We start from the raw sequence: 11169 nt of genomic DNA, 5'->3' as shown, positions 1-11169 counted from the left end.
GACTGATTGTACTTAGTCCACCAAATACTTATTGTCCGTTCTCTTTAAGTTGTAATAGAAGTTGTGAGCCTAGTGCTTGTTTGAGTATATTTGTGTCTCACAGTGCTTCCGTTTTCGTTATTCAGGCTGGTGATAGGTCCTGGATTGGGTCTTTCTTGTTTTCGGTCAAAGTTAGAGTAATCGACAATGGACGAGTCCCCAACGTTATGTAAACTGTGAAAAGCAGAAGGAGAACCGGCGAACCTAACTTTTTTCGAAATAATAACATTTGAAAAGTCGTTTATGGCTCCTCCAAAGAGAAAATGCTGCGTGCCTCTATGTTCGAACGTAGAGGGGGTATCAACTAAACAATTTTTTAAAGTGGGAGCTAATATGGAAGAACGACAAAAATGGCTGCAAAGTATTGGAAGCAAAAGTTCTTCCAAAGGCGCTATCCTTTGTTGCGAAGATCATTTTCGAGTAATCCCTACGAGTTTAATTATAATTGCTTAGGTAAATATGTCTTAAGTTAACAGATGATGCAGAGAATTATATACGATACAAGTATGTGCCTGGAACAAAACTGCAGCTACGGAGCGGGGTTTTGCCAAGTAGAAATATACCAATCAAAGTGTGTAGAATTTGTCTGAAAACGTTGGATCGAGATCAGGGATTTGAATATCTATCTGAGAAAAGGTGTCAAGATAATGCCGACATTATGAGGGCTTGCTTACCAGAAATTGTATGTAATTCATTTTTAATAAATATATTTTGAAATAATTATTGTTGTAGGATCTGAGTGTAACAGTAGACCCGGTCGCTTGTTTAAACTGTTTTACACCACTAAAATCATTTTACAAAGTGAAAGAAAAGGCCTTAAAAACTGAAGTAACCGTCATCAAATGTGTTAAATTTATAATGAACAAGTTTCCACATAAGCTTACCAATGCTGTCAATTTATTTGATAATTATGACAAGCTTCAGGAGTTATTGAATGAAGAGGACCCAAATGAAAATGCAGATGAGAGTGTTAAAACGGATGAAGTGCAATTCCTAGTTCCTCAAAATGATAGCAAAGAAGGAAGCCCAAAGCAAAACCATACCGATTTTACTGTCACGGACAATGAACAATCGATGTTTAGAATAGTTTATGTTGGAAATGCAAATAATGTTTCTGAAATAAATCCAACAGATCTTTTGTAAGTATGTAATTACAATTAATGAGTGTGTGAAAAAATTTCACATTTTTCTGGATTCAAATTTATTTTCGTAGTCAAATATACAATTATTTACATTATCAGCGAAAATATTAACAATTGAAGATTCATGTTTAGAAAATAAATTCCAGTTTCACGTAAAAAATTTACAGTTAAAACGAAAAACTAAGTACATTTGACAGTTTGGGTCACAGAACACACAAAAATAAATAAAATAGCCTAGATCATAACCGAAATTACGAAAATCTTTTTCGTGCAGCATTTTCTAAAAAAATATATATGTATTTAAATCCTAAAATTGATGAAAATAAGTTCTTGGTAAGGGACTAAATAGTAGTTTTGGGGATTTATTGAGACTTAATCTATAATACTAAAAGCTATTTCTACAGTTGATATTGGATTCGTTAATATGTACCGAGGTTTAAATGTCAGCTATTTACACAACACTACAGACTAAATTTGCGAAAATGAACACATAAAGCACATCTAATAAATACAAATTGACTGGACAACAAAACTGAATAGTGTATATGGTTGTTAAGATATGTTTACATTCCTAGGGGTATATTAAATACTAATACCGTATCGTCTAAATAAACAGTCTTTTTCTACTTCAAAAACGTTTCTTTTTGAATATCTATTTGTCAATACCTCCAACATGTCTATAATTTGTGAAAAAACGGGCTTACGGTTGGGTCGGTTGAGTTTCGTTTTATTAATCGCTATATTGCGGACGTCAGTTATCGAAGTTTGGGATCCAAACAATAAAATTTCAGTGAACTAATTATCGAAACTTGAAAACCCAATTGGCCGAGCTACGTCATCCCGAATATAGCGTATTATTGTCTAGTTGTCGAACTTGCCACGGACCACATATGAAAAAATTAATTTTGGTGGTTTCTCCTTTAAGAAACTGTCGCGGAAGTTACGAAAATTAACCGTGGAAGACATAGATATACAAAAACATACGTCCCACTCATTTCGCCAGCCCAGGAACCGAACCTACCGGTTAACGAACTTGTTTTGGATGTTCGGTAACTCATCCCTAGTCAAAATAACTTTACTGTCACTCATGCGAGACCTGAGGTCGAATTCCAAATCACTGGCGCCCTCCGACAACCTTTTGTTCGCCATGAACTGTCTCTGATGTCGTATATGCCGTTTCGACGGCATCCTCGAGAAACTAGCAATCCGTTCGAACTTCTCTTTTTCTGCGCTGCGTTGGTTTTCCTCGTGGATTTTTCGCAGGTTACAAGCGTTGATCCGCGCGGAGTTGAAGTTCGCCGACGTGCAGTTGTCGGGAAACTCCAGGAAGCAAATGTCTATGGAGGGGAGCAGATATACGTCACTATGAAGGGCTGTCGTTGAATTTCTTCCAAATAGGCTATGAATTTCGTCAGATTCGCTTGCGTCACGTATGATTGTCGGGATAGGTTTTGGGGTCGCTGCAAAAAGAAAAAAACCGAGTTCAATTGGCGCGATTAAAAATTAAAAAAAAAAGTGTGGAAAAATTCAAAAAAACCACTTTCAAAATGCTTGAGGGATGTTTCCAAAGATCTAGGAATTTGACCTTTGACATTCATAGTTTCTTTTATTCTTTGATTTGTGATTTTTTCCATTCTCAACTTTCCTACTACCTTCCTCTAAAAGTCCATTTCATAGCAGGCGGCGTTCCAGTTTCGACGTCAGTTGCCAGATTTCACGTCCATATAGAAGCATACTTTCCAATATCGTGTTATGTAATAGATGTTTCCTTTCTCGTGAGGTAGAGCATGTCCAGATGATCGAGTTCAGACAGCCTATTATCTTTTTCCCTTTTAGAATTCTTTTTCCTACCTCTGCTTCTTCTGTATGGCATCGGTTTTTTAACTATTATAGCTAGGTATATTTTCTCATCACAAGATTCTATTCTTACGTGTCTGTGCGGGTACAGGTTTTCTCTAGTGCCCACTACTCTGATGTGTTGCATCTGTTCATTCTCCATTTTTCGTATTCTTTCAGTAGTCTTCTATTCATGAACTCCAGATATTCTTATTCCTCAGTGATAACAATCTGGTCGCCATCAAAATAATAATAATACAGGGGGTAGGTAAGATCCTTGCCTTAATCCTTTGATAACTGAGAAGCTCTTTGAGATTTTAATTCTTGATATAGATTGATCGCAGATTTGTTTCACAGCCGTAACTAAATTGGTATTTATTCGGGATCTGTCCAGTACCGATTATAGTTAGTAGATGTATAGTGCCGATATAAGCAACAGAAACCGTACATAACCTCAATTTCCTAACCCCCCCGCAGCGGGGGCCCCCCGCGCGTGGCGTCCTAGTGTCCCCCCACCCAGCTTGTGTAGTGTCCTGTTTTGCCCCGGTTCCGCCCGTCGCTGCTAGATGTCGCGCGCTTGTGTCGCCAGCTTGTGTAGCGTCCTGTTTTGCCCCGGTTCCGCCCGTCGCTGCTAGATGTCGCGCGCTCCGACCGTCGTAGGCCCCCCCGGTAGAGGGCGGTGACGGTGCGGCGCGGTGATGCGGTGGATCGGGAGGATAATTAAATAAACTTGAATTTTAATACATTTTATTTTATTTATAAAATTGGTCTGGCGAGGAGTTTCTTCTTCTTTTTATGTCGATTCAGTCGACCATCCCATTGTTCCTGTTCCTTGCGTTGTTCTTCTTCCCGTTCCCGGAGGAAATCTAAATACGAAGTGCACTCCTCGCCGTCCCACTCCGTCGACCACCCACCCGGGTACTCCTGCTGCTCCTTTGTTTCTTTTGATCCACCGGGTTGCTCCTGCTGCTGGTGATGTTCCCTTGTCGTTTCATGTCGTACCGGGAATTCTAACCCCCGGTACTCTTTGTGTGATTTGAATATGTGACGCCCTAAGCGATGCGCCAACATAATATGCGACTTGTTATACGGACAAACCGCGATTTTTTCTAGAACAAAACAAAGTATGATATGTAGCGTTTCCTATAAAACACACATTTTTTTTTTTTAAACAAAACTTCCAAAAAGGGGGGTTATCAAATAATTTTAAAAATTGTTTTTTAAGTTATACGCGCATACTAAAATTCACGTTTCAATTCACTGTCATTTAAATGTAAGTGTATTATTGTCAAAAGGGCAAACTGCAATTTTTTAGTACAAAAAATAAACAAAAATATGTATATATTTCGCGTTTTCCCCATAAAACGCACATTTTTGAAACAAAACTTTCAGTAATTTTAAAAATTGTTTATTTTTTAAAAGCCAAAATTCCCTATTCACTGTCATTTAAAAGATATTAAAAACGCTCAATTTAATTCGATTATTATTGTCAAAAAGGCAAACTGCAATTTTTTAGTACAAAAAATAAAACATTTTTGAAACAAATTTAAAAATTGTTTATTTTTTAAAAGCCAAAATTCCCTTTTCCATTCACTGTCATTTAAAAGCTATTAAAAACACTCAATTTAAATCGGTTATTATGCAACGTAAAAAAGATGAGTATCATATTTTAAAAACAGGTAGAAACTAACCAAAAAAGTGATAACCCAAACTGAAACCCACAAGAAAAGACGCGCACTGTATAAAGGTAATTAAAATATAAAACTTACCAGTTGTAGGGTCGTAGGGAAATGGACATCGCACTTCTCTATTCATTGCACTGAATATAGTCTATAATACACATGCAACGTATTTATACACATGCACTCCCTTCCATGGTTGAATTAAAAGTCGAAAGGTCTTCTACCCACAAGCACCAACGCCGATTTGAATAGACGCGATGTTGTCGCCAGACAACCGTGCAGGTAGGAGTCTCAAGGTCAACACGCTTTCACACGGGAACGCAACCGTTTCGGACGTTGGACGAACGTATGTTGCCGCAAAAGATCAAGGCCAACTTGCTTTCATTTTTTACAATCTCCGTATGGGATGTGGAATTTCAAAACGCGCCGAGTCTAAATGTCAAGTTGTTTTGCTTGTTGAGAATAATAATTAATTGCCCCCTTTATATTTGCTCAGTGGGATTAACGTAATGGGAAAAATTTGTTGCAACGCATGTGGAGGTGTCTTCGTTTGTTAACTTTTAGAAAGTATTCTCGCACCGTATAAATACATCTCATTTTTCTCTGTTTTGTCAGTAGTTGTTTTTGGTATTATTCGTGCAACGTGGAAGCTAACTTAGTGGTTTGGTGTTCGTACAAAAAAGCAGTAAGTACCTTTTTTATTGTCTTATTTTAATTCTTTAACATTTGTTATTATTTTATAAAGGTCCTAAAGATCATCTTAGTACTCTCAACCCGTAACCGCAAATAGAATAGCAGCAATCTTAAGCGTAAGTTTTTTTTTATTTTTTTAATTTTGAGATAAAATAATTAATAATAATTTATAGATGGACTTAAGTCAACTGAATCAAACCTGTCTTGCAGAAGGTGATTTTGAGCAGCCGATTGTCAAACTGCATGAATTGCCGATAGGCGTTCCGTTTAAAATTACTAGAGCCAAAATTGTTAATACAAAATTTGGCAATTCCGTGTTGCTGCAATTAGAAAATTCCGTAGTATTTCTTCCTACTCGCGTGACAGAAGCTTTCCGTCCGAGACTAGAACACTTTGCGTCGGGGCAGTACAAACTGGTCTACGAGGGATCCAAAGATATTGGAAAGCCCAACTCTTTAAAGAAATTCAAAATAATTCAAAATTAATCAACATATTATACAGGGTAAGTCTTATTTACTGTTATATATTTAATAAACCACGATGCGCGTAAAGCAGATCATTCATAGAGCGCAAATCTTAATTTTAACCTTACAAAAATTAAAAAAGCATATTTCCGACAAGTTCACTCTTAGAGATAGTGATGTGTGGCTTAGGAGACTAAATAAAAATATTGAATCTTGCAACCAAATCGTTTCTAACGAAAAGGATTTCTCTATTGGGTTAAAAAGAAAATTACAAACTACAATTCAACATCTGAAAGCTATTAGAAAAATTATTCTTAATTATCAACATAAGCATTTTGGATTGGGATTACAAAGTAGTAGCCGCGAGACAAACACAAATGAAATGGTTGTATGGGAATCGGTAGCGTCGTGTTTCCAGGGAAGAGTTCAGACTGGTGTCATAATTAATTTACTTCATAAAGATTTAATTCAATTTTTAAACGATTCTCGTCCAATATTTCAACAAAAAATTAGTCAAATTTTAAAGAAATTTTTATTGCTGAAAGTAAATACCACATTTTGCGGTGAATTTATTAAGGCAAAAAATGATGTCCAAGGCGAAGTTGATGTTAAATATCTGAGTACCGGAAATGCTGTAGTTGATTTAGGAACAGAATTGAATGATTGGTTTGTTGAAAATGTGCAAGATAAAATTTTAAATCAAATGTCAGAGTTTCAGGAACGTGATTCCGGGTGGGCTTTAAATAATATTATTTATTTAGAGATTAACATTAATAAATTTGAAATGGGTAACGGGTCATCCTTCGTTGAGTTGCCTAAAGAAATTGCGAATAAAAGGGCTTGTATTAACATTAGAAATGACGATCAAGCGTGTTTTTATTGGTCAGTTGTATGCGGACTCTTTCCAGCACGTTTTCGTCAGTATTTACCCTCTTCATATCCATACTACAAAAGTGTTTTGAAAACTGAAAATTTACAAACACCTATGGAAATGAATAAAATAAGCAAATTTGAAAAAGACAATGATATTTCCATCAATGTTTATATCTTAGAGCTTAATAAAAATGAAAAAACTAGTTTTTATTCCGTGTTACCTGCACGATTAACAAAAGAAAAACGCGAAAAACATTCAAATTTGTTGTTAATACAAAATAAATATTATCCAAAAGTTAATGATTTTGATCCTGATCCGCAAGATAATGATTATGAAGAAATAAAATATCACTATTGTTACATTAAAAATTTGTCTCGATTAGTTTCCTCACAGCTCAGTAAATATAATCACAAGAAATACATTTGCGATAGGTGTTTGAATTATTTCAATAACGAAACTCGTCTACATGACCATGAAACAATATGTTCCAGTTTCAATGAGTATAAAGTGTCTTTTCCCAAATATGATTACGTTGAATTTCGAAACCATATATATAAACAAAGGACTCCGTTTGTAATTTACGCCGATTTTGAGAGTCAATTGAGAAAAGTAAATTTGAAAATTTCAGATAAAACCTCGAAATACCAAAAGCACGAAGCTTACAGTGCTGCATATTACTTTAAATGTTCTTATGATGATTCAATATCATTTTTCAAAAGTTATCGTGGTCTAGATTGTATTGATTGGTTCGTGGAGGAAATATCTAATTTATCAAAATTTGTTCGTTCAAAATTTAAGGATATTATACCAATGGATAGTGAAATTAGTCTAGATCAAAGGTCGAGTCATTGTCATATTTGTGAAAAACCTTTTTTAAAAGAAGATGTTATTGTTCGTGACCATGATCATTTTACTGGTAAATTTAGAGGTTTTGCCCATCAGGCTTGTAATTTAAATTTTAAAAAAATATTTGTAGTGCCCGTAGTATTCCAGAACCTTTCTGGATACGATAGCCACTTCCTGCTTCCGGTTTTAGCAAAAAAAAGCTATGTATCCATAGTTCCGGTTAATAAGGAAAAATACATCTCTTTTACATATTTCGAACCTGATTATAACATAAAATTTAGATTTATAGATTCGTTTAGATTTTTGGGAGCATCTCTGGATAATTTAGTTTCCAGTATGGATAAAAATGAACTATATATTTTAAGAAAAGAATTTTCCGATCTCGACGAATCAAAATTAAATTTACTGTCGCAAAAAGGTATTTTTTGTTACGATTACATCGACCATATAGACAAATTAAATGAAACAACTTTACCCCCGATTGAAGAATTCTATAATAAATTAAGTGAAAGCAATATTAGTGAAGAAAAATATTCCCACGCACAAAGTGTTTGGCAGTCGTTTGAAATAAAAAATTTAGGCGAGTATTCAGATTTGTATTTAAAAACCGACGTTATTCTTCTGGCAGATATATTCGAAAATTTTCGAAAAACTTGTATGGCAACACACGTTTTGGATCCGGCGTGGTATTTCAGTATGCCCGGGTATACATGGGATTGCATGCTTAGATTCACAAAATGTCGTTTAGAACTTTTGCGCGACATTGACCAAATTATGTTTATCGAGCGGGCTATACGAGGTGGAATTTCGGTGTGTGTTGGTAGATATGCGGAGGCCAACAATAAATATATGCCCAACTACGATTCATCCAGGGATGATTCCTATATCATGTACTTTGACGTCAATAACCTCTATGGCAAGGCCATGTGCGAGCCTCTTCCTTACGGAGGATTCGACTGGATGTCTCATCAAGAGATTGATTCATTTAATGTCATGAACATTCCAGATGAATCTTCCCAAGGATATATCCTAGAGGTAGACCTGGAATACCCGCAGAAATTACATGACACACATAGAGATTTTCCATTTTGTGCCGAACATCGAGTGCCCCCCAATTCAAAGTTACCAAAACTAATGACTACTTTGTATAATAAAGAAAAATACGTCATACACTATCGCAATTTAAAACAGGCTCTCAAAAACGGTCTCGTACTAAAGAAAATTCACAAAATATTAAAATTTAACCAATCTCGTTGGTTGAAATGTTATATCGATCATAATAATAAATTAAGAACCCAAGCAAAGACAAAATTTGGTATAAATTTATACAAATTGTTTAATAATGCCGCTTACGGTAAAACAATGGAAAACATTCGCAAGCATCGTATTGTTAAATTTGTTAAAGCGTGGGATGGTCGCTACGGTGCGAAAAATTTAATTTCTAGTCCTAGATTTCACAGTAGAACCATACTTGATAACAATTTGTTGCTTATAGAATTAAAAAAATCGGAACTTTGCTTTAATAAGCCACTTTATATTGGAATGTCCATATTGGATTTGTCGAAAACGACCATGTACGAGTTTCATTATAATTACATGCTTCCAAATTTGGGTCCCGAAAAATGTAAAATTCAATACATGGATACGGACAGTTTCATTTATAATATCAAATGTTATGACGCATATGAAAGCGTTATTAAGGCCGATTTAACAAAATTTGACACGTCTGATTATCCTAATGACAATCCCTATAATATACCGCAAATCAACAAAAAGGTTTTGGGGTTGATGAAGGATGAGACTAATGGCACCATCATTAGTCATTATGCGGGGTTAAGGTCGAAAATGTATACTTTCAAAATTTTAACGGGTTCGGTAGTTAAAAAGTCAAAGGGTATTCAGTACAATATTGTAAAAAATAAAATTTCATTTGATGACTACGTAGAATGCTTAACAAATTTTAGGGAAAAGTACGCCACTCAACGAACCATTCGTTCATACACTCACAATGTATTTAGCATCGAACAAACAAAAGTTGCCTTGAGTCCTTTAGACGATAAACGTTATCTTTTGCCGAATTCATATGAAACGCTTCCGTGGGGACATTATAAAGTGCCGTAATTATTTTTTAATATATTTTTGTTACAGATTATGGTCAAACAACTTACATTAGAAAGCCTTTGTATTATAACAATTTGCGAAAATATTAGGTGTAGTGCTGATTTTTTGCTTGAGTCACCTTTGCCTTGGAAACTAACGATACTAATATTTAAATATTATTCGAAATATAGATGGAAGTACCTTAAACAATTAGCGCTCCAGTCTGATGGCAATTCTTTATTAAATTTAGAATTCATTCTGTTGAATAAGAGATTTGGATCGTCTTACAGAAATAGCATTTTGGCAACTCCAACCATTGATTTTGACGGAGAATCCGCTTACTGTTTATGGGTCAGTTATTACAGGATAAAATATTCGGAAATTTTAGTTTGTAAATCTTGTCACTTTATATTTCAAGTAGTTAAAAAATTTAAAAAGAAAAATTTTAGACTTTTATTGGATCACTATCATTTACAGCTGGATATAAATAATTTGAATGATGTATATCACGATAAACAATTTTGGTGTCAAAGCTGCTTTGAAGAAGTTTTGTTCACTGTAGAAACTGAAGATGAATGTAATTTAATGCTTCACGATGAGAGGAAATATGGAAAAAAGTTACGCTTTTCTGATAGTCCATTGAACTATTAATACTGTGGTTTTATTATAACATATGTAACTGTAGATAAGACTTTTATGTATTGATTGTATTCCATTGTATTGCAACAAGAATAAACATGTATATATTTAGACGCTATTTTCTTTTTTACCACCACCACAACACCGCATAATAATTACACAGAAGTTTGTAATTGTATAATTTATTTATTATATACATTATTACTATTTTACAATTTCGTTAAATGCTAAATTATTAAATTGTTCTAGTTTTCTTTTGCACTCTTGAGCTTGCATCCGCGCCACTTGCAAGTCTGTATTAAAAAGCGCAATTTGTGTTTCAATTTCGTTGATATTGCACTCTAATCCCGACAACTGAGACGCCAAGTTTCTTTTTAAATTGAATGCCTCACAAATGACACTTTTTTCTCTACCGTCCGTGAACACTTCGAGCCAATCAGCGGATGACGTTGGAGCTGCAAACGCTTCACTTGTGGTAGTTTTCTTCTTCTTCTTGCGGGATACGACCGACGCACTTTGTTTTCGTTTGGTCGCAGATTTTTTGGTTTGTTGCTCTACAGGAACGAAGCTGGACGGGAGCACTTCTGATGAAGGAAATTGCAACTCGAAATTTTCCAATAAATTATACAATTCGTTGGATGTCACAATTTTCTCTTGAGCCATCATATACACGTATTTATGTCAGAACTTCTAAATCGAGACTAAATTTATTTCAAAACGTCTACGTTGTCTACCCACGAATCGTGCGACTTATCCAATCCCAACCAGCGCACGAGAACCATATTGCCTCGTCTGCGCAACACCTTTTCGACGAGATATAAGTCCGGGTTAACTGTCTTCTGCAATTCTTCTTC

The 11169-nt window shown here is 35.1% G+C and overlaps 4 protein-coding genes across 11 annotated transcripts in view; 2 read left to right on the top strand and 2 right to left on the bottom strand.

The window, feature by feature from the left end:
- Positions 1-6: 6 nt before the first annotated feature.
- On the top strand, positions 7-2184 carry LOC132706046 (uncharacterized). Its single transcript, XM_060677115.1, has 3 exons — positions 7-459; positions 509-721; positions 772-2184. Exons 1-3 carry the CDS (start codon positions 283-285, stop codon positions 1180-1182), a joined length of 801 nt encoding a protein of 266 aa, XP_060533098.1. The 5' UTR covers positions 7-282; the 3' UTR covers positions 1183-2184.
- A 14-nt stretch (positions 2185-2198) lies between these two features.
- Positions 2199-11169, bottom strand: part of LOC132706044 (uncharacterized) — a 118085-nt gene continuing 109114 nt past the window's right edge. For 3 of the 4 annotated variants that reach the window (XM_060677110.1, XM_060677111.1, XM_060677113.1), the window contains one exon: positions 2199-2641. In XM_060677110.1, coding sequence (XP_060533093.1) covers positions 2199-2641 — 443 coding nt within the window. The remainder of the gene's footprint in view (positions 2642-11169) is intronic. The other variant, XM_060677114.1, reaches the window with a different exon arrangement.
- On the bottom strand, positions 3736-5185 carry LOC132706047 (uncharacterized). The gene is made up of 2 exons (XM_060677116.1): positions 4787-5185; positions 3736-4126 (listed from the first exon to the last, which is right to left on the bottom strand). Exons 1-2 carry the CDS (start codon positions 4830-4832, stop codon positions 3774-3776), a joined length of 399 nt encoding a protein of 132 aa, XP_060533099.1. The 5' UTR covers positions 4833-5185; the 3' UTR covers positions 3736-3773.
- Positions 5181-10269, top strand: LOC132706043 (uncharacterized). 5 transcript variants are annotated; one of them, XR_009619543.1, is made up of 4 exons: positions 5181-5384; positions 5445-5508; positions 5566-5894; positions 9725-10269. XR_009619543.1 is itself a non-coding variant. In XM_060677109.1 (3 exons), the coding sequence occupies exon 3, from the start codon at positions 5933-5935 to the stop codon at positions 9695-9697; it is 3765 nt and encodes a 1254-aa protein (XP_060533092.1). In that variant the 5' UTR covers positions 5181-5384; positions 5445-5508; positions 5603-5932; the 3' UTR covers positions 9698-10269. The 5 variants fall into 5 exon arrangements, 4 of the variants coding, with proteins under 4 accessions (XP_060533092.1, XP_060533089.1, XP_060533091.1 ...); XM_060677109.1 differs by having other exon boundaries at positions 5603-10269; XM_060677106.1 differs by having other exon boundaries at positions 5566-10269.

The sequence above is a fragment of the Cylas formicarius genome, unplaced genomic scaffold (assembly GCF_029955315.1).
Source record: "Cylas formicarius isolate icCylForm1 unplaced genomic scaffold, icCylForm1.1 PGA_scaffold_8__14_contigs__length_24414737, whole genome shotgun sequence".
In the NCBI taxonomy this organism is placed as follows: domain Eukaryota; kingdom Metazoa; phylum Arthropoda; class Insecta; order Coleoptera; family Brentidae; genus Cylas; species Cylas formicarius.
This window is presented reverse-complemented; position numbering and strand designations above follow the sequence as displayed.